This window comes from Corapipo altera, unplaced genomic scaffold (assembly GCF_003945725.1).
Source record: "Corapipo altera isolate COAL_440 unplaced genomic scaffold, ASM394572v1 50, whole genome shotgun sequence".
Taxonomy (NCBI): Eukaryota; Metazoa; Chordata; class Aves; order Passeriformes; family Pipridae; genus Corapipo; species Corapipo altera.
In genome coordinates, this window is record NW_020884889.1 from 9,266,391 (window position 1) to 9,289,296 (window position 22,906).

At 41.2% G+C, this 22,906-nt stretch overlaps 2 protein-coding genes and 1 long non-coding RNA gene across 5 annotated transcripts; 1 reads left to right on the forward strand and 2 right to left on the reverse strand.

The window, feature by feature from the left end:
* Nucleotides 1–202: 202 nt before the first annotated feature.
* Nucleotides 203–10,598, reverse strand: SQOR (sulfide quinone oxidoreductase). 2 transcript variants are annotated; one of them, XM_027644350.1, is made up of 10 exons: nucleotides 10,544–10,598; nucleotides 7,152–7,403; nucleotides 6,640–6,810; nucleotides 6,155–6,208; nucleotides 4,404–4,598; nucleotides 3,301–3,510; nucleotides 2,643–2,826; nucleotides 1,769–1,836; nucleotides 690–868; nucleotides 203–347 (listed from the first exon to the last, which is right to left on the reverse strand). In XM_027644350.1, exons 2-10 carry the CDS (start codon nucleotides 7,383–7,385, stop codon nucleotides 290–292), a joined length of 1,353 nt encoding a protein of 450 aa, XP_027500151.1. In that variant the 5' UTR covers nucleotides 7,386–7,403; nucleotides 10,544–10,598; the 3' UTR covers nucleotides 203–289. The 2 variants fall into 2 exon arrangements, with proteins under 2 accessions (XP_027500151.1, XP_027500152.1); XM_027644351.1 differs by lacking the exon at nucleotides 10,544–10,598 and adding an exon at nucleotides 10,501–10,519.
* Nucleotides 347–19,842, forward strand: LOC113947611. The gene is made up of 3 exons (XR_003527820.1): nucleotides 347–445; nucleotides 9,230–9,231; nucleotides 19,832–19,842. It is a non-coding gene; the product is annotated as an uncharacterized LOC113947611 (long non-coding RNA).
* BLOC1S6 (biogenesis of lysosomal organelles complex 1 subunit 6) lies at nucleotides 13,875–19,426 on the reverse strand. 2 transcript variants are annotated; one of them, XM_027644354.1, is made up of 5 exons: nucleotides 19,204–19,411; nucleotides 18,342–18,486; nucleotides 17,192–17,279; nucleotides 16,524–16,610; nucleotides 13,875–15,760 (listed from the first exon to the last, which is right to left on the reverse strand). In XM_027644354.1, exons 1-5 carry the CDS (start codon nucleotides 19,265–19,267, stop codon nucleotides 15,641–15,643), a joined length of 504 nt encoding a protein of 167 aa, XP_027500155.1. In that variant the 5' UTR covers nucleotides 19,268–19,411; the 3' UTR covers nucleotides 13,875–15,640. The 2 variants fall into 2 exon arrangements, with proteins under 2 accessions (XP_027500155.1, XP_027500156.1); XM_027644355.1 differs by lacking the exon at nucleotides 16,524–16,610 and having other exon boundaries at nucleotides 19,204–19,426.
* Nucleotides 19,843–22,906: the final 3,064 nt, after the last annotated feature.

Here is a 22,906-nt window from a genome sequence, read left to right on the forward strand (position 1 = left end):
GAAAATTTTACATACACAACAGCTTTAAAAGTATTGACTGTGCTAGAAATTTCTGTAGTGTTGTGTAGGTTTAAGGCTCCTCTGTAAATACAGAAGTAGTTTGAGGCTTTGGCTTACATGGAAGAGCATATGAAGGGTCAATCCCTAATAGGGGGAAAAGTAAATTTAGGACAAATTTAAAAAAAAAAGAACAAAATGTCTATTAGGTATTCCAAGAGGGAAGATACTGATCAGTGTGAGACCAGTCCATTTTCTTCAGAAGGGTTTGACCAACACCAAGAACGTGCAGTTACTTCAAGCCCAGATGCATCAGCTTCCTGAAGGGAGCTGGTCCTCCCCAGTATCCTCTAGAAACAGAGAAAGTTGTTTTGTATATCTACTATTGAAGTAGGATTTGGGGAGAGTTTTTATTTATTTCTGTAAGAAATATACTGCTGAAAAATGAGTGACAAGGGATTGTTTTGGAGGTTTGTTTCAGTGAGGTTTTCAGTTTGGCAATGGGTGCCCTTCTCTGCAATTCAGCTCTGTTCTTGAACAAACCCTTGTTACTGTCAAAGTGCCCATAATCCTCAGAAGGTCCAGGTCCTAGTTATGACTAAGGATGTACTTGGTTTGCTTCTATTCCAGGAAGGAACTAAACTAGAACAGTTGGGTTTTTTTCTGACTGATCACAGAAGTGAAATACTTACTTAAGTAGTGCATTCCAGTAGAGCAAAGGCATCATATCAGCTTTCATATGGTACATGGTTACTCTCTCCTTACTCTGGTCAATGGGAAAGGTCTCCAGAGGCTGAGCATTGTAGTCAAACTCTGCTAGAATCACCTTGTTGTAGCCTGTTACAAGCGGGCAGGAAGTATATCCATCATACTGCAAGGAAAAACACCCACTTCTCATTCAGCTGAACAAAGCCTAAATGCTGAGGTATTACAAGCCACATGGTTAACATTCACATCTCAAAATTAAGTTACTATGAGCTTTCTGCATTTACAGTTTTAATACCAGTGAAGTTGGAAGGCTGCTAAGCTGATTATGGTTTAATAAGCATAATATTAAGCCCCTCTATTTCAAATGTAGATTTGCTTGACAACACTGCTTAAATTAGAACTAACCAGAACAATAGGGCTTTATGTCACTAATTGTTGGTTACTGTAAGCAGCAGAACAGGTGACAGTAGATCAGGATGAGAGCTGGTGTTTGCTTCAACAGGCACAAACAGGATCTTGAATCTAATTGGAAGAATTTCCAGAAGATTGCAGGACATTCAGGTCGGTGCCCCAATGAATATTAATTCAGAAGCCATATGTAGAATGAAAGTAAAGCCTCAGAAATTTGGACATAGTTACATGCTTATGAGCTGTAGTACAAAACTTTCAATTTTAACTCCTGAAAAGATCATGCTTCTACAGGGGAAGCAAGTTTGCAAGAGTTCCGAGAGTAGGGATTGTTAGTCAACAGTTTAAATAAGTCACCTGCATTGGTGGAGAACCCAGACTAAGCCTTTATGCTTCTTTCAATTCAGAAGTCAGGGAATCAAATAGATAATGTTTTTAGTGGCAGTATCAAGAGCATGAATTGTGCAATTAAGTTACTACTCTGACACGCAGTGTGGAGCCATTTAGCTGCAAAACTGCTGCTGCAAAACCCTTCCTCCCTTCCTGTTCACATGGTTCAGCTGCTTGCAAGATTTCCTACATGAGAAGGGGGAAAACATTCAAGATAATTTATCTGTAAGACAAGAGCTGTAAAAAATCCAAGAGCTCTGAGTACCTTTTTAGCTGGCAACTGGTTCTTCATTACCAGAGAAATAGTTTTATCAAGGACTCCAGACTGGGCAGCTGCATAAGAGAGAAAAAAAAAGTACTAAGGCTTTGTTTCAGGTAGCAATTGTCATTACTAAAGCAAACGCTAGCAGCCAGGCATTTTGTTGGACAATTCAGCTGCAACTGAACTTACATGTAAGTTTACAGTCCCAGATTAAAAGAAAAATGGACTAATGCTTTGGCCTTGCTGCTTGGAACATGCTTAAGCTTAATGAAACTTGAGCTGATATTCTTAGCCTATGCCCATTCTCCTATGGTAGATTATACTTGCCCAGTCTTCACAAGCACTGAGATTCTGGCACACTGAATTTCTTTTTAATTTTAAGTGCTGTGAGGGAAGTATTGTAGACCCTTTTGCTGAAATAGTTGACTTCCCCTTTCTTAAATTACACCAATGACATAGTGTATACCTTTTCTTTTTTCCCACCCTTTTATTTGCCTTTTTTCGGTTGTGAGACCGAATCGGTGGCTACAGGGACAGAACATGTGATTTTTTGAGAGTGACTTATCAGCTGGCTGACACATATGCATGAGGTGCTAAGATAAAGCAGAAAGTTTTGTTACTGAATGATGATGGAATACAAGAATAATACAGTCATGTCATTCTGTGAACACAGAAAATAGAATTAGTTCAGCAGTGAGGTATCTGGAACAACAGAAATCTGTGGGTTAGTGGCATTAGCATGGTTTGTAGTTAACTTTGGTCTTTTTAAAAGCTCAAAATTGAAGTCAAGACCTTGGGAGTAGCAAACTGAACAAAAGGCTCACTGTGACTCCACACTTGTCATTACACCCACAAACACACAGATATGCAACTTTACCTACAGCTGCAGCAGTTTTTGATGTTGGAAGGTTGGTGCAGTCTCCAATGCCAAAGACATTAGGATACTTTTTATGTTGTAGAGTTTCCTTATCTACATCCACCCAACCAGTTGCATCTGAGACAGGGCTGTTGATGAGTACAGGAGGTGGCCCCATGGGAGGTGTGACATGAAGCATTCCATACTAAACAGAAAGAAAAGGGGCTCAATGCTTAGTTCATCAGAGCAAACTGTGTCGATATAAGGCAATAAGCACAGTGTGGAGAGAGTTTCCTGGGTTTGTGTTTGGTTTGGTTTTTTAAACACAAGTGTATAGAATGAAAATTTGTTCTCAGATTTCAAGCACATCAGTTAATTAACATGAACCTTATCAAGGAACTCCTTCTGGACTGGCATAACAGCTGATTGCATTCCTCTATCCACACCTGAAATGTTCCCATGGCATACAGAACTCCAGGCATAGTTTATGAAATATTTTTTTCTTCTCTCCACCTTAGTTTCAAACTTTTAAATATTCTGCTAAAATTAGAGGTGGTACTCTCAGGAAGGAACAGCAGTACACAAGAAAGCAGATGTTGCGTTATTATAGTGTGGAAGTTATGTTACAGTACACAAGGAAAAGAAATAAAACCAAACTACAGGTCTGAAAGCTCCTGACCTGATGAACTTCAGTCTCTCCAGGTTTGTCCAAGTTTTCAAACACGGCCTCTTGCCTGTCTGCTCGAACTTCCACAAGATTACGCTTATAGTTCACAGCAATATTCCTCTCCTTTATTACTTCAAGCAATGCATCAGCATACTTCTTAACAGCAAAAATTGCACCAAGTGAAGTGTTGAACATGATATTTGCTTTGGAACGTTTTCCTGTCTGCAGAAAGAGATCAAATTAGCCTTTTCTATTAAGAAGCTGTGACAGGCTAGCAGAGACAAAAGAACTATGCTGCACCAGTAAAGAGCTGAGAGAACTATTCATGCAGTTCAATTATTAATGAAGTATTAACATTAGAAGTCTCAGACACAGCTATTTCACACCATGTTAAAAGGCAGACCCTTTAGTGAGGTACTGAAGACACTCCACACAAACTGCTTGTGAGAAGAGGTGGCTGCAGTGCACTGAGGAACTGCTGTGTGCAGGTTAAGCATTTGTAGCAGCTTAGCATTATATAGCTTTCTGAAACCTTCACTTCTATGCCTTATTCAGGTACTCACCCAGTAGACAACTCATGACACTTATATGCATATGAAGCCTGACACTTCCACCTGAAGTTGTCTTTTGCTTTCACCAAGCTTGCTTTAACAGCCTGGCTAAGACTCCTCCTGATTGTGTGCTCCAAGGAGCAAGCATAGCCACTTCTCAGACTAGTTGAAAGACAAATGGCAACAGGTATCAAGTACTTAAAGTAACAAGAATTAGTTAATTCCAGCCAATGTTACATTAGTGCACTACCTGAAGTTATAAATCAGGCTGAGAACAGTTCTATCTGCAGCTCACCAGAAGCCAGGTAAGCAGTTCTTTCCTTATGGATTCTGAATTCTACACGTCTCTCTGGTATTAAACATATGCTAAATATTTATGTACAATCCATTACCTATCTTCATTATACATTAATAATAGAAAAAGAAACTCACTCACTTTAAGAATCCTGAGTCACAGTCCTCTCAGGTGGTTTATATTTGTTTTAAAGATAATATGAAACCCTTACAACAAGCCTTCCTTCCAACTGTAGGGACAAGCACTGGTAGAGAGGGTAAAATACTTACTTTCCTCCAGTATGCGTCCGATAAATACATGATCTTCTGAGGAGCCCCTGCACACTTCACTGGAGTATTTGGGAAAGTGAAGATTGCATTTCCTTCCTTAAAGTCTTGTATAGCTTTCCATGTTTTCTCTACCGTGTGAATTGAATAATTGGAACCTATTTTAGGGTGATCAAAACCCTCAGGCAAGCCTTTGATCTAGGAAAAAGAAATGAAGGTTTAAAGTACAGGTGGTAAAAATTTTGTCATCATTGACAAGTATTACATACAGACTGAGAAAGAGCTATATAAGAAGTTTCTAGCAAAAAGAAAGCCCATAGTTACTGCTAGTTGGTATTTTTCAAAATAAGCCTAGCAGTCAAATCGGTATTTCCTTCAGAATTTAGTAGATATTTAGTAGATACAACATTTAGTAGATGTAACTTTTATAACAGTAGATAAATGAAATTACTTTGGTCTGCGACCATCTGAGCATAAATCTTCAGTGCAGACCCAGACCCAAGTTTTTATAGACTAGTGCATGAAGTTCAGAGCAAGAATATATAAAGTCACTGCCACATCACCACAGGTAAAAACCACGTTAAAAAAAAGGTGTTATGAAAATTTATAAACTGAATGAAACTTTTCAGTAGTCAGTTGCAGATACCTGTGTTTGCCTATAGTTATTTGAACTAAACTGTCTCCAGTAATTTTTTCCCTACTACTCTTACTATGGCCTGAGCATCTGCTTTCAAGAAGGGAGCTGAACCCATTTAAAAATAATGGAACATAGAAATTCTGTGAGAAAATGGAGTTGTGTTACGTGCGCTACAATGTGTTTGGGATGTTCCAACGTGCACCACGAAATATGCTGTTGGTGAAGAGAAAACATCCCTCTTTTTGAAGTGCCCACTTTTGTTTTAAAGCCACATAAATCTGTTACTGTGAGTTTTCACTACAGAAGAATACTGATTAACTCTATTACATGGCTTCTACTAGGGAACACTGAATTTACTTTTATCAGGTTGTACTAAAGCAATATGAGGGTCACTGAGCACAGTGTAACTCCTCATTCCACTGACCTAATCACCAGAATTTATCTGTGTGACTGCAGTTAACTGAGACTGGCTCTTGCTTTTCAAAGAGATACTCAAATGCATTTTCATGTTCAGGTCAGGATAAAACCACACGAGTCAAAACACTCAGTCATCTTGCTTTTGTGTTTTCTTCCTCCTACACATTGTTGTTTTCATTCTTGTGCCAACATTTCCCTCTGAGTGCCACTGTATGAAGTGTACAGGAAACTTAATACAAGGGAAGGACACCAGGGTCTGTTTAAACACAGGTGTGGTAACTCAGCTGGTTCCTTTTGAAGTGCATCCTTTAAGAAAGGTGAGGGTAGGACAAATTAAATCTGCAGGACAGATTTTACTGACTGCTGTGTGTTCCTCATTCTGTTACATTAGAGATGCTTTGGACTAGAGTCAGCATGCCTTATTATCTCATTATTACAGGCAGCCTTTAAGTTCTAGATTTAACTTGCTACCCCATCTGCTGATATTGCCATAGAGATGCAACAAAGTTGTCTTAAAATACCTTCCCATGGGTAATTTGGGTTATTACAGAGATCTGTGGAAGTGGTAAAGTCAGTCTTCTGGCTCATTAATTCAGATAATGTTCAATATCTCGGAGTAAAAAAAAGTACTGAGAAGCCTTAATGAATGTATGTGATGCTCTTAAAAATAGTAAAAACATGATTACTGTAAAACAAATACCTTTTCATAATGCAGACTAATTCCAAGGGCAATTATCAGATACTTGTAAGATACCTGTTGTGTAAGGGGAAAAAAAAGAAGTATTTAGACAAAGAAACCAAAGCATTATCTGACAGCAATAGAGTCATAAGGGGAGGAAATCTAGGGAGTATTAGTAATATAAGTTAAGATCTAAGCATTCCAGTTAAAATGCAAACTGCATTACACACACAGCCTTTGCTATACACAAATATCTGGAGCAAAACATCTGAACACCTTTTTCGCCATAAATAGGGCAAAGACTTATGATAATATTTTAAGCTGATTCTGTTCTAACCTAGTTACCTACCAAAATTTTTATAAGAAAAAGATTTTAGGATCAAATACTTCTCATAAGACTAAGTGGAATTTCCCGGCCTCCTCAATGACAGAGGTCTCAATAGGCAGTTCCAAGGGGATGGAAAAAACTTCCTTTTTTTTTTTTTTTTTTTCCTTTATGTTTCTACCTTGATATCATTCTCCAGCCAGACACAGTTCTTATCTGGATCCAATGCTGTAACTCGAGATTTGATCCACTCCACACCCTTGGGCATCACACTTCCCGTTGGACGTGCAGAAGCCGCCAGCTGCTTTGCACCACCACCGACCAGGGTCCACAGCGGCTGATAGTAATGAGTCTGAAATAAAAGTCCAAATGGACATTTAGGAACTGTTTAAAAAGACTTCAAGATGAAGGCACATCACTCCACATGGGAAGCAATGTGCCCTTAATGTTGTATTATTCTTAACAAAGGAAGTTGTATAAATAACCAAGAGTTTTGCATGGCAAAGCTGGAGGGATGCAGACATCTCACGGAGTAACAAATTTCATGCAAAGCCTTTTAAAAGATGGTTAATTGGCTTCCTCTCCACATTTAGAAATGTGGAACTGGAGAGGGATGAGAATCAGACCAACCTGGTCACATATGTAAAAAAATAGCTTATTCTTTACAATGCTTTACAGCTGATGGAGACTCACCTTACTTGGCTCAACAACAGCCACATTTCCTGCTCCCACTTTCCTCTTCATCCGAGCACTCATGGCAATTCCACCAGCGCCCCCACCCAACACCAGTACTTCATAGTAATCCTTGGCAGCACACCTGGCTGCTGTATGGAAGCCAAAGGAGCTCATCTTCTGCACCCCTGATTTCAGCAGCCATACACCAGGATGGAAACAGGAACAGGAAGACACTACTCCTATTGCTGACATCTTTCACTAGGCGGGAAGCTACGAGATAAGGAAAGGCATCAGTAACAATTACAGAAGGTAGAATTTATTTACATGATTGGATGAGTCTTCAGGGCAATAATTATAATACCAAACCTTTTGTTGCAGTTAAATCACTAATTTGAAAATGGACTGTAATCAATTTGGGAAAGAAAAATAAAAAAGGTCCATCATGGCCTCTGCCATGAAATTGAAATTTCATACAAGCAAAGGAACAGTTTCTGGTTATTGTAGCAAGCAAGTCCATCTGATCCTATAGCACAGGCAGTGCATATGCTGTAACATATTACAATCCTGAAAAGATGAGGGCTGCAAAACCAAACAAGAATTGCAAGGTGTTGTAGATCACTGAAATACTGAACAAGGAAGTTGTGTGAACATACTGTGTGCCATCCCACTAACTGTAATGTGTCAGCCAAACACATCTTTACATTTGTATTTTAAAGTTAGGATGTACCAGCACTTGCCCCTTCTCGCTGCCTCTCGGGGCACAAGCCCTCAGGGTGAGCATGCCAGGTCCTATGGTGCTTTGAGCAAAGACATAGTGAGCCCTAAGCTTGATAGGAAAACAAAGTTCAATGAAACAAGAGTTTACATCTTCCTAAATCTGAGATCTTTGAGTATGCTCAAAATACTTGGTTCTCTATCCATGATCACCTCTTTGCTTTTATATCAGCAAAGTAGCTGGAAACAAAGGTCAGAAACCCATACTTGCCTTGCTAAAGCTGTCACCTGGCAAGTGAGAGCCAGGACCCTAAAGTGTGATATATCCTGGCAATTGTAGCACTGGATGTGCAACTGCATTACCTGGAAGACAGTCAAGATTAACCCATAAGTCTCCCTCCCACTGCTAGAGGGAACAAGAGCTTTTCCTGCTCTAAATCCATTGTTTGCACATGGTTGCACTGAATATCAGATTTTAGCTTTTCAGTGATATAACAGGTATAAACTAATTTTAATTTAGTTCCTTATTGCCACATTGCCAGTAAAGAATGAGTAAGTGTTATATCATGAAAAGCAACTTATGACAAGACTCTCCTGTGTTCCGTACTTGCTCCCCTTTGCTTAACTCATTGAGTCATCAGGCTTTTTCACTTAAAAAGAGCAGAACTCATTTATGGTACCTACAGACCAGAGTTTGAAAACTAGACCAGAAACCTCAAGTGTTTTCAGGAAAATCTTCCAAGGTCAACTTCAAAAATTCTCTCCACTACACTAGATGTAGTTGAACAACTCATTCTGCATTTTCATGTACTATCTTACCATTCCTCATCTCTGTGTACCCTGAATTCTTCATGATGTTCCATTATTAATCCTCAGAGTTACAACTAATTTGGGACTAGAGAGGGGAAAATCTCAGAGGTGTCCACTGTAAAAAAAAAATCATTTTCTTTTACAGAAGGTTTCCAAGATGTAGACATTTTCTTCCCATCCCCTCTCCATTCAGAACAAAACACCCAGCTCCAGGATAAGTTAGTTTCACTTTAGGAGGCTGTTTATCATCTGTCAGTGCAGGCAGCTGTTTAAAAATGTGGGCAGACTGCACATGCAAGAGGAAGAAGTTGTTGTTCTCGGCCTAGATATAAAAGTTATCTGATGAGGATGTGTCCTGTTCTTTCCAAATCAGAGAGATGAACTGTGAAGAGAAGGTTTTGAGACTTGTGTTTGAGAGACAGTTTTAAGAGTGACATCCTGTTTGCGGAAGCTCATGAACGCAGAATTTTGCTCGGGTTTATTGTGCACACAGAACATGTCCAGTGGCCTGCTGGCTGACAACACATTCTGGACCAAGAGAAAAAGACTCCATTTTTGTAATGCCAACTAAGGAGTAATCATCCTCTCTGACCACATAGATTTTTATGTAAGTATGCTTCTAAGCACACACAAGATGTTCCTGAATTAACAGCAGTGTAATTGATGCAAATGCTGCATTATGTTGCTTCTCGGTGGTTTCAGAGTATATAGAAACAATCATTTGTAGACAGCTGTTTTAAAAAGAGCAGCAAAGCCCTTCCTATTAAACTCCCAAGTCAGGCAGCAGCTGGACAATTGATTCAGTCAACAACAACATCAGCTCTCTCCTTTTGACTCAGGAGACAGAGGAACAGGGGAATTACAGAACTAAAGGTAAAGGAGAAAATTCACAACTAACCTACTGAACTGAGCTGAAATGTTATGCTTTTAGAAGACTGCTTTAACAGATAGCACACTTATCCATTATCCTTTAAACTATGCACAACAAAACACGACAGTTGATATTGGCCTTATATAGCATGAAATCACATTCCTAACGAAGATCCATAAACAAGTCTCAGAGTACTGCCTAGAAAGGCAAAGCCTGCAGTACATTTCACCTTATTGAGGGCTCTGCTTAGCCTGGAACAGTTCTGCTGTTTAAAACTCGTTCTGTCACCAGGAGAAGTAAATCTGTTCTACAAATGCTTTCAGGACACTGTGGTTTGTTACAGCACTGGCACTATCTCGACTAGTGCCCAGAACAAACACTTAACTGCAGCATGGCAGTTCATGCGGAGACACTCAGGACAACTACACTTTCTTCCTCTCCGGAGTACCTCCCATATGCTCAGCTCCCAAGCCTGACAACTTCATCGAGCCAGTTCATGAACAATCTCTTTCAGGGAGTTGGAACAAACGAAGTTAGAAAAATCTCACTAACAAAATCATTGCAACCATTCTTTAAACAGTTGGCCCCAGATTAGCAGTTCAAACATTCCACTCATGCACTTGTGCGAGCACAGAATGCAATCCCTCACCCTGCTGCGGAGCCTACGAGCCCCACAGAGCAGGCTCACGGCACCCGCTGCCCCTCGCCCTCCCGAGATCAGAGACACCCTGTCCTGCAAGGCTGCCCCCGAGCAGGGGCACAGCCCCGGGGCTGGGGCACAACCCCGGAGCTCGGGGGACAATCCTGGGGCAGGGCTGTTCCCCCCACGGCCCTCCCGCCGCTCCCTCCCCGGCCCTCCCGCCGGGGCGACCCCGCCACCTCCGCCCCCTCACGCCGCGGCTGAGCCCCTCTGCCCGGGGCGAACCGAGCACCTCTGCTCGGGCCGCTCCGCTCCCTCCCGGCGGGACTGACCCCTCAGCCCCGCTCCCAGCCCCGCTCCCGGCCCCGCACTCACCTGCTGGCCGCGCCGGGCAGAGGCGGGGCAGGACCCGATAAGCGGCGGGGCCCGGCGGCAGCAGCGGCGGGGCGGAGCTCGGGGCAGCGGTGCTGCCCCGCCGCGGGCAAAGGCCGCGCTCCGGACGGGAGAGCCCTGAAGGGCCGGACCGGATCGTGCTGGGCTGTCCCGTCCCGTCCCGCCCGTGTGTTCGCAGCCACACGGAGCCCCCGAGCTGCTGAGCCGGGCCAGGTACCGACCGCACCTACAGCTCCAAACACCGCGCTTCTCTTTAAGTTTTGAAACTCCAGTCCTAAACCTGGACTCTTGCCAATTCCTGGTCTAAACTCAGCTGCTGGCACCAGCCTAGAAGTCCCACCTAGACCCACATGGCAGAGGTCGCTCACGTCGGGCTGAGCTAAACCAAAATCACAACCACTACAGTAGGTGTGACAGAATGACCACCGATACTTCCGTATCTGAACTTCATCAGGCTACCTATGAGCAGCAACCCTGAACTTCAATCAAGTGGCATTTTTCTATAGACAGGAAAATACCAAAATAATTAAACTTTAATAAAATAGCACCAAAACACATACTAGATCAAGAATTAATAATAAACAAGCTCTGGTGACAGTGCATTCCCAGTGAGAGGCAAAGGCTCACTTTCCAAAGTGCTGCTGAACACCCACATTTCATGGGTTTTACCAGACAGAAAATGTATTGAAAGAAGACAAAATCAGTATCTTTAAAAATATTGCATGGAGATTAGGCATCTTTGTTAACACAAGTGACTTCTCTAAAGAGAAAAAAAAAAAACAACCATGGTTTATAGTCACATCTTTTAAAATACCCAAACTGCCCATTTTTACAATTTTTAAGAGTTTCTCGACTTCCCAGTTGCCTTGGTATAGCCAGAGTACAGCCTTTTTCCCATTCTTTTTCTTCTAAGAGGTCAGTCTTCATCTTAGTCCATGAGAGAAGAAAATGGTCATATTGTTTTTTTAAAAACATGTATTTTTAGGATTGTCCAAAAACAGCAAAGTCCAGGCAGGATGAGAGGGTGGGAGCTGCTGTGCAAGGGCTGGGCACACACTGCCCAGGCCACTGGCACCCCAGGGTGCCTGTGGGAGCAGTGGATAACATTCCCTGTTCTCCAGGCAATCAGGCTTTCCTGGAATGCCCCATGTTCTATTTCCTTTCATAAACCCCATGACTTGACATCACGGAGATAAACTGATAGACACGAACAAAACCAAGAAGGAAATACTGATATATCGGTGCTTTGAAGCCACACAACACCTCAAGAACAACTTGGACTGTGAACCCGAGTTACTCCCAACCTCCCAGGTATGTTGTTGTCAAGTTACTGCCTGAGGGAAAACAGTTAAAATTCTCCATTTTTCCACACCAGCACTGCTGTGACTCTATAATAGAGCTGTTCTTCCCATCAGTTTTAGTTCGATCACCTATGTAGAGAAGATCGGAGAAAACTGAATTTGTCACATCATAAGAGTTCTTGGCTGTGCTGGTAGAACAAAGGATGGGTTGAAGACACAACAGAGGTGGTTGTGGGGATGTCACTGTCCAGTTTTGGTACCTGTTTTTCTACAAATTGACTGAGAAGATTAAAGTAAGTATAAATGTACTTCAAATTACTGGAAAGCAGTGATATTTGGGCCAAAACCAACTCTTTCCTTCACCTTAAGCTTTGATTTGAAAATAAATAAAGAAATAAATAAATCAAACCATCTTTGCTACCTTCACATACTGCCTCACTGAGAAACTTAGTGTGTACTGTTTTGCGTGGCATGAATAGCCATATTTACTCTGTTATAATTTGTATTCTTACAGATTTACATCACTAACTGCAAGTCCTGCACAGTTTTTAGCAGGAATTTAGTTATATTCACATAATGAATTCAACAAAGATCAAACAAGCAATCAGATTTAATGAGGTTTAAAAAAACCTGACCCCTGCAAGGTGAGACATTAAAGCACCAAGCTCAGAATTAAAATAAAGAACAGCCAGCAGTGTTGCAAAGCAAGCAATTGTGGCAGAAAGTGTCTACTGAAGCATAATTCAGAATAAATCAGCCAGAGAATTCTCTCAGCTGCTGGAATTCCAACAGAACAGCTACAGAAACAGCCTTTATGTTATTATTTACGCTATTATCATTTAGGTCACAGCACACAGAGGAAAACCAGCTAAAATATTCTGTAGCCATTTTCCAAAAGGAAACAAGTATTCATCTTATGAATATCCCTATAAGTGACAAAGCCAGATTTTACTGGATTAAAAATTGTCTCATGGAAAGCTGTTTGGTTATAGGTAGGGAAACCCAAATGAAGCATCTGGGTTAACAACAGCAAAGATAAAAGCATGGGAAACCAAGATTCCCCAGTGAGCCATGGTAACTCCTAAACTTGGAGAACCTTAGAAAACAAAAATTCAAATAGTTACTGCACAGTTAAGTTCTTACTTCTGCTGCTATGACTTGATTGTTTAAAAACAAGTGAGTACACAGAGCATGAAATAGCACAAAAAAACCCCAAACTTGTTTTAATGCTGTTATTTTATCTGTTTCTAAAAAAATGCAGCTAACTACACCTTCTCACGTGGATAGGATAAAAATTCAGTAAGTAATGTCTAATACTACTGGATTTATCTACTTGACAAGTAATTTTTTAAATTTTTATAAAATCAAGCCAGACTAAATGTACAGCAATAGAATTACTTGTAACTGTGCACGTTACTGCAAGAACACAAGTTTAGATGCCAGTATTGTTAAACTCATCCAGTGCAGTATTTACTTTTATGCATTAAGACATAAGAGTATTTGGGAGAACAACATTCAACAGAGATAATGAATTGTAGTTTTGACTGAAGTAATTTAAGAGCTCATTAATAAAAGTTACATAAACTGAACAAACTTCCCTCTATAAATTTTTATTCATGTCTTCCCCTTTATTACAGAAAGGTAATTTAGTAAAATTAGTTCCTTATTCATAGAAAAAACAGATTTTACTATACTTTTATAGAAAAAGTTAATCAATTACATTTTTATGTATATGTATGTGATTCCTCAGGCAAGCACTGTCAGCTTTTCTTCCTCTGATCACAAATTATTCCAAAGAAATGCTGAAGTGTGCACTTGCAAAGGCATCAATTTCTATACTCAGAATTCTCTAGTTTCAGTAAAAGTAGCCATGAGTTTTAAAACAAAACAAAAAAACCACCCACAGTTCTTCACAGAGAGAGAGAGACTACAACTTGACACAGTAAACTGGATTCTAGATGAGGGAACACAAATCAAGAAACACCAAAGGAGTTCGATCCTGATGTGGATACTGAGGCATCTAGTTTTATGTTATACTTTAATGAGAATTGTTTAAATTCCCAGAATCTGATTTTCAAATTACATTACAAAATAAAATATTTAAACAACATTTACTTATGTACATTCTGCTCCAAAAAATGGACTGTGGAAATTCTTTACATTTCTCTTAGAAATACATACAAACCACAGCACAGGTCAACAATCCACTGGCAAGTAACAGACACAAGTCAACTTAAGGGAAAAATACCTGTGGAAAGTTTTAATCTATTACTGCTTCAGTAACAGCATTTCAGAGTCTCTTCAGACTTTAAGTAGGCTTTAAGTAGTTTGTTCTCCTTGCCCCTAAATTTTATCCCAGTTTACCTTGCATGTTGGATGGGTACTCGTTAGAAAAAGATGACAAATATTAAGAACAGGAAATTAGGAGAAAATCACAATACAGAAGAATCCAGGCAGGTGTACAGTGTGTAAAAAGTAATCTAAAACAGAAGAACAAATAAAATTGCCTGTGCCTCTCTGATACCTTCCCATACATATTTTATGGAAAACTTTACATAGCTTATCCTTTATCTTACTTCAAAACATACCACTTACATTACCACTTAAAAAATAACACAGATATAAAATAGCTAGTTTGTTAGACTGTAGGAACAAATAGTTTAAAGCTCTTTTACCAGTCTAGACAACATGTACATTCATTGGAATGGGAGTTCACACCAAGTGCTGCAAGACAAGAATTACATTCAGAAAAATGGATATCAACCTCCATTCAAATTTATCATCAGTACACAGTAATAATCATCAATTTGGGTAAGGACAGCATAACAAAAATTCTCTTACATTGCCCAAAGTGCAAATGATTCATTTGTTAAGGAAAAAACATTAAATGCAATAGTTTTCCTACAGATAACTGAAGTGGAAATTGTTTAGTTTTGGTTATGTTTTATTTTGTCACACAAGACGAAGAAACTGTAACTTCTAATCCCACAAAAAATATGCTTAGACGACATTACAGAAGCAACAGCTCCCTGGTTTGACTCAAATGTTTGTGGAAGCAAATTCATCAATCTCTGCATCGTGCACACATCAATTTTGACAATCTTTCATGTTCTGTTTCCCCCCCGTCAATCAATTCAGCTGGGAACTTGTTCAGAAGTTACTTTAAAACTGTTTTTAAGCTACTCGATGCCAAAAAAATAAGATCGCAGCAATAAAGTGAGTTTTTAGGCAAATACACTGGAAGTTTCTTCAGATCGTTAGAGATGGACCAAACTAAGGCTGCACAAAAAGTCAGTATTTGTGATCAAAGGCAGATCTCAACAGCCTGAAACAAAGCAGTTTCAGTGAAACAGGCAGCCACTGAAGATCAGTGATGAGAAGGGAACTTTAACTGGTATTCTGTATTTTGTCTGAAAAACACGCGTACCAGTCATCAAATATCTCTCAGAATTCCAAACACCAGAAGGACAAATGAAAAAAAAAAATTGATATTTAAAATTATGATGCCTAAGTTCTCCAATATACATATATATAAAAAATTAACTTACATTATAATAATATCAAACTGCATAGCATTACAAAAGAAGGCAACTTGAATGGTTGAAATGAAAAAACGTGAATGTTACCAACACTATTATTACCATTCTGGAATTTATAATACCATAGGGTATTACCATAAGTTGCCAGTAACAGCTACGGCCCAGTTTAAGCAAAGTCTGCCTTAATTCCAGAGAATGCAGAAATCATTAATTCAGACAAGTTGTTGCATGCTCTGCTTTCATGTCCTCTTTGCAGGTTTTGCTGTTAACTGTTTCTCTCTTTCAAGTTCCTTCTCACGTTGCTGCTCTCGTTCTAGTTCTTCCTTCTGCCTCTTTTGTTGTAGCTTAAGTGCTCTTTTCTAAACAGAAAGGACAAGAAAATAATTGTAAGTTTTATAGATATATTTAAGTTGGAGCTACCAAAAAAATCCTTTCCCTTCTCCAATCCACCCTCTTTACGACCGAATGTTGCATGAACTGTTCATTTTTGCTTCGTTCCTCCCACTTGCAGCCTACTGTTCAGAAGTGGCAAGTCTGATCTGCACTGGGAAAATGCAAACTGGATTCTCTTAAGTCTCACTAGAAGTCACCCTTTGAGTATACCAGACAAGGTGATTACTATGCAATTTATTGCCTCCAAGAGAAAATCCTCTTGGAGGAAAATCCTCCTCCTTCAACATACTGAAGGACTTGCCAGAATGTAACCTGACTATATAGCACGAAGTCAGTGAACTTACACTATTGTTACTGGTACATTAAATAGAAAGAGCAGCTGTTACATTTATGACAATCTAGTTTTCATTAGAAAGAAACTGAAACAACAAAGAGAACTGGTTGGAATGGAGTGGATTAAGTGACAGAACAAAGCGTGATTCTTATACCAACTAAACATGATGACAACACTGAGATTTACGAGTAGTTCAGATGTAAAAGTTGCTTAAGCAACTCTAGGAGTAAGTGAAAGTTTAAAAACACACATGGCTTGGTGCTACTGGAAACATCCTTTCAGATACAATTCTATTTTAATCAGAACTTTCAGCATGCATCCAAAAGAAAAGCTGGAAGTCAATAATACATAAGAAATGATCTATATTGGAAAGTAAAAATATTTATCCCACTCACTTTTAACTTGGACGTCTTCTCATGGATCATCATCATTTCATTTCTAATATTCACTAACTTGTTGTGATAGTGTTTAGCTTCTGAAAACTTAAAAAACACAACTGTTAAAGCAGTGACTGTCAAGTTGGAATGGTTGTTTTATAAAGCTACACAGCAAAATGGCAATCAAAAGCATAGTGATTACCAGAACAGTTTGCTAATGCATTGAATATATAAATTTACATATTACATGTATCAATATATACCATATCTCAACAGGGATACCCAGTAATCTACCAAATTAAAATTCATTATATAGAATAAAAATATTACTACTCCATTCACCATATATGAGTGTTTCATGCACCCCTCCTGCTAGTTTTGGGAGGTGCACAGAGCTTAGTCCTACCAGAAAAAGGCATACATTTGCTTTGGCTACTGGTTTTGAATGACTAGTCTCACTACCACTGGCTGACTGAATCTGCCCTCTCTTCCCAGTGCTCTTCCTGTTTAAGAGAAATATGCTGGTTCCCACCCTCTCCAGCAATAATTTGTCCCAAATATCTGAACTGGTTGGTTTTCTTCCTATAGGCCACTAAGAACAAGGAATATACACAAGTTGCTACTAATACTTCAGCAAGAAAAACCTACACTAATAGAGATTTAAAAAGGCATTTATTGGTACTTACCAAAGCATTGATTTCAAGAATGGAGTTACACTCTTTGAATTTAGAAATTTCTTGTTCTAATGTTTCTAGTAATACCACCTGGTTCTGTCTAAAACGAAAAAAGATGCATAAACCCAAAGTAAAGCAGGACACATGCTTTTCAACCAGCTCTTTAAATAAACAGGACTTTTGATCATAACAATATAAATACACACTTCTCAATATCAGATTCTTCTTATGCATTGCTAGGTCATTTCAATAAAGACATGAGTAAATGGTTTTAGAAAAATCCCAGCTGAGTACATGAATTCATCTGGCATCATACAGCATGGATGAATACCCAAAAACTCCTGAAGAGGCACTCTCCAGGCTGCAGTGGTTGAATGAAAGGGAAAACAATTAGCTCTTGCCTTTCCACTTGGGTGCCTCTGCATTACACTGCAGGACCAAGTTATTTCTGTATAGAACTTGTGTAGATCCCTGGTGCTTATTGAGGATCCTCCATCCCATACAAATCAGCTCAAGTCTCTCCAGACACAGGCTGTCCTTGGCAGCAGCATAATCACATCATGTGTAGTGAAACCCAAACCAATGTACCCTGTAGAACCTGAGATGGATCTGTGTAAAGTCCTTTGCAGTATCTCTGTACCCACGGCAGACCCAGTCTGCATTTGAAATCAGCTACTCTCAGTTATCACTGAGATATCAATGTACAAAGAATTCTCATCTATTTAGCTCCTTACTTATATTTTTCAAGTGTAGCTTTTGCAACGGAGATTAGAGACTGGACAACAAAAAATTCACTGCACTACAAGCTGCTCTGAATACAAACTACATCTCTGCAAGTGACATAAATCCAGCTTTCAGCAGACTTTCCACTACAGATGTGAACAAGTGTTTAAGAAATCTCCATGTCTTCTGCTATACCAGCTCAGGGGATTTCAGTGTTCTAATGTTACACATTCTTCAGTCAAAGTTCTCACAGGCTACATGGCAGCTTATACACCACCAGTACTCCTGCAGATCACTTAACTGCTCGTGCTGCTCCAGTCAGGGCACAGAAATGCTGTGATAAACTCTATTGAAGTTAAGAGGAGCTAGCCCATTAAACTGAAAAAAGTGGCAAACAAAGTGTGCATGTCTATGAAGTTGGTTTTAAAAATCTGCTTACGTAAGTTCCTGCAGTGCTGATTTTGATCGCTGAAGATCAGGCAGATAATGGGAAATCAATCCTTCAGTCAGCTGCTCCACAGCTTTCTCATCTATTAAAGGCAGATCTTCTACTACTCCTTCATCTGGAGATGCAACACCAGGGCCTAAAGCAAAGAACAGCAAGGTTGAATGTGAAAGGTCAGCACACACTGTGTCACTTACAGCAGCTATATTTTCTCGTTTAAATCAAAAGTATTTCAACACTAAAGTTACAATTCTCTGTATTTTATCAACTAAATTGTGCTTTCTTTTTCCTCCCCCTCTTTATCCCTTCCTAATTCCCAGTCCTATATCATGAGCTTCCTGGTGAACCCATTTGTCTGAAAACTAGCTGAATAGAAAGAGGAGAAACAAGAGTATTCCAAAGACATCTTACGAAACAAAAACCCCAAATGCTCCAGGCTACTGAGGAAGAAAAGGGGCAACATCAGTTGTCCTGGCTATGCATCAAGATCTAAACATTAACATCCCTCCCCCTTTGCTTTTAAAGTCAGAGAACAAACCAGGCCTCTGGAAGGTCTTCTCCTGTCACTCAAAACACAAGAAGACCTCCTTGAAACACCACGTGCTGAACTCCAGGACATTGTAGGAGCCGGTTAAGAGCTACTGTAAGCTCCGTATTAGCGCGCTGTTATTATTTATTGCGTGCAGAGCTCTTGGAAGATAAAACCCTTCAACTCGCAGGCCCCACCGCCTGGGGGAGAACGACGGCAGCAGTGCCCCCTTCGCCCCGAGGGAGCGCGGCCGCAGGACCGAGGGCGGCCCCAGTCCCTCCTCGGCCCCCGCACCCGCCCGGCCCGGCCCGGCCGCCCCTCGCGTACCCAGCGAGAGCCCGGGGCCGCCCGCGGCCGCCGCCGCCTCCTCCGGCCGCTCCGCGCCGCTCATCGCCGCCGCTCCGGCCGCCCCTCGGGCACGGCAGGGCAAGGGCCGAGCCCGCGGCGGAGGGAGGCGGGTCCGGTGCCCTCACCGAGCGGGGCGGACCGGTGCCCCCCGCCCCGCGCCCCGCCGCACCATAGAGAGGAGCCGCCGTGCAGCGGGGACGGGACCGCGCCGGGCGCGGAAGTGATGTGTGAGTGCGGTAATGACGCGAGGTGACGAGGATGACGTGCAGTGATGAGGATGACGTGCAGTGATGAGGATGACGTGTGAGGGGTGGCAGTGACGGGGCTGACCCCAGGAGCCGCGGTGCGGCGGAGCCTGACCCGCCCGGGGCAGAGCGGCGGCCCCGCGGGAGCACCGCGGCTCAGCTCAGCCAGCTCTGCTCAGCCAGCTCTGCTGAAATCACCGCAGGGTGGCCTTTCTTAGGGACACCCGTCCTCCTGTATTTGATAAATCTGTATGTTATTCTCCAGAAACCATGCGGACTATTCACTACTTGTAGCTTTTGTTTCTTAGGAAATACATAACCAGCTTTTGTGTATGTATCTGTCTCTGCATCTCCCTCAACAGTCGTAAGAGCAATAATAACTTGCAGGTATATATATATATATGTATATATATATATATATATGTTTAATGAAAAAACACTTTAAAAGGTATGGTAGGATTTATATTTTTTCCCCCTCTTTTACCTGTAAAGATCTTTCCAGGAAATGCAGGTGCAACTATAGAAAGAAACTGATAAAGGAACCACTCAGAAAGTTTTTGGAATGCAGTATTTCCATAAACCCCCAAACCTTCAAGGTTAAATTAAATTAGGGCAGTCCCCTAATGCTCTTCAGAAACAGATCAGGGCAAAAAACAGACTTTTGAGGTGATCTGTCAGCCTTAAAACTGACATTTTTAACAGTGAGATTGTTGCAAATTAATTTGTAATTTTCTTCATATGTATATTCTAATTAACTGTCGATCACAATTGTGTCAGTATTCTGTCATCAGATTAAAAATGTTGTGCGTTTTTCTTCCTTTTTCTGCTTTTACTCTAAACAAGAAGCAACAACAGGAACCTGTCAAATTCTGAATTACAACTGGTTAGCAGTTTTACTTCAAGTTTCTTTTGGTGGGGGAAAAAAAAAACTTTTATTGAAAGTTTCACTGGGAAAGACTTCTAAGCTTCCAGATGGAATTTTTAGTAAGAGCAAGTGAGATAATGATTCTGAAATAGTCTCACTTGAGATGTGGGAGTTTCAGATTTGTGCTCCTGCTTTGCCTGTTCCAGGCCTTCCCACGTCTTGCAGAAATAGACTAAGGATTGGAATAGAAAACTGGTATCTGGTTTTCTGGACAAATTAAAATTTAACTATTTATCAGCTCAAACGCTCCAAAAAAGAGACTGAGAGAAAGCCCTTCCTGATTCTTTTCCTCTGCAAAATGTTCTCTGTTTCATAGTAACTATTACCCAAGTGCCATGTATATAGCACTGTAACACCAAACAATTGTGTTTCCTTTTCATTCATCTCGTAGCAACTGTGTTCAGAATCCTTTAATGCAACACTGTCACACATTTTGGATTTTATTGTAACTGCTTTAAGCAGGTATGTAACAGTGTCCCACCCTAGAAATCTGAGTGAAAATGGAGTAAGTTAGCTTGAATTGTATAGCAAATAGGATGTTTTAAACCATCAGCTTTGGAAGTGCTGCATGACTTCAGGGATGGCAGCATGAAAAGGAAATATTAAATAGGTAACCTTTTAAAGACTCTCTGTCCTTATTAAGTAAACGAGACTACTGAAAAAGTACAGCCTTGGCTGTCACAATAAAGAAATAGAGTGTAGCTGGCTGTTACAAAAGGCACTGTTCCACAGAGGTTCATCTTACCAATGTATGACCCGGTTATTGACTTGGCAAAGAAAAAAATGTGGTCTTAGTTATTCAGTAAAAGGCGAGCTGGCAAACCTTGGGGTACTGGTTTGGGGTGTTAAAGTGTTAAGTCCCCTCAGATTAATACCCTTACTCAGTGCTGGAAGTTTCTGTTCCTGTAGAAGTGGCAAAGCCCCAGCGCAAAGCCCAACAATTTAGGAATCTTAGGAGCAGTTGTTTTGGTGGCTCCTGGAACCTGGCTGTTCATGCCTGCGTGTCCTCGCTCACTTGTGCTGGTACAAGTGGTGAAACTGTTGAAACACAGAGTGAGTTAAATCACGCAGAGAGAACAGAAACTTTAAAAATGCATGAACTGGAACACAGCTGGGAGCACTTTCCTAGGCTGGCTTAACAGGTTCCCAGCCTTGGCTGCTCATGCTGCTTCCCACACTGTTGGCTGCCCCCTCAGTTGTCACATGGATGTCTATGCAAGTTGTGGTCATGGAGGCAGTCTCAGTTACATGTACAAATACATGTGGAACCCTTTCAATATGTATTTTTTAATTCTCACAGATCTCAGTGACCCAATTCATTGTGTGGCCCACAAAAATTGTGCTGGTAGCTCTGCTGGGGGAATTACGAGGTGGGTAAAAAGGCCAGGGGTGGCATCTCTTTAGCCACCTGAGAAAGAATAACTTGAGGTTACATGCGAAGGAAAACTGCCACATTGTAAAGTGGGAAGGGAGCTCAGACAAATCATCATACTGTTTATTTGTGGACATCATTATGGAGAACAACAAGAACAACAACAAGCAACCTCCGCCCAAGGCCAGTTTACCACACAGGACTCCCCTCCTGCAGGGCCTGTTCCAGGAAGGGAACACGTTCTGCTCCACATCCTGTGGCAGTACCCCAACACCTGCCAGAATCTGCTATCAGCCCTTGACCAGAAAGGGAGTGTCTTTCTCCAAAATCTTGCACTTCTCTACAGCTCTCCAGTCTTCACTTAGTAACCTCCTTCAACCAAGTAAAAACCCAGAATATGTACTTTCCCTGAGACAGGAGTGTTTTTGCAGAAATGTTTATGACTTAAGGAGCTGACTGAATGCAGTAACAAAATTCGACCATGTGTACAAACTGGTGCTGAATATGTGGAGGCTGGAAATCAGAAGAAAATTCTAGTACTCAGATCAGTGAGGAGGGGGAATAACCCTAAATAACCAGAAAAATTAATAAAGGCAAAAATCGAATTACTCTTAAGTTAGAACATAGTTATGAGAGGAATTACAGAACAGGAGGGTCTCTGATATTTGTTTCTCCCTACATCCTTAAGGTCATTTTTTAAGGGATACATTTAAGGAATTTCCATCAAGGTGCATGTTACTTAATGGAGCTACTAAAACGGTGTGAAGAGCGGCGCCTTTGACAGGGAGAGAAAGAGAAAGCGACAAAATGCAAACTTCTGCCTTTTAAAATCTCAAGCCAGAGCACGGCCATGCAGTCGGGGCTTCCAGTGTAATTGAAAAGAGCCTCTTGTCTATCACAGATCACACCTGGATTGTAGGGCTTTGTCAGCTGTCAGTCTGTACCTCGCACGGCATTTACCCACCGAGCACAAACGCGGGCAGGAATGGGAACAGCCCCCCAGGTACCGCGAGGGACGGGCGGGCCCCGCCGCGCCCCGATCCCCGCCGCGCCCCGATCCCCGCCGTGCGGCCCCCGCGCTCGGCGGGACTCGAACCCGCGGCCCCCACGCTGCGGGCGGCGCAGGCGCGGTGCCGGCGG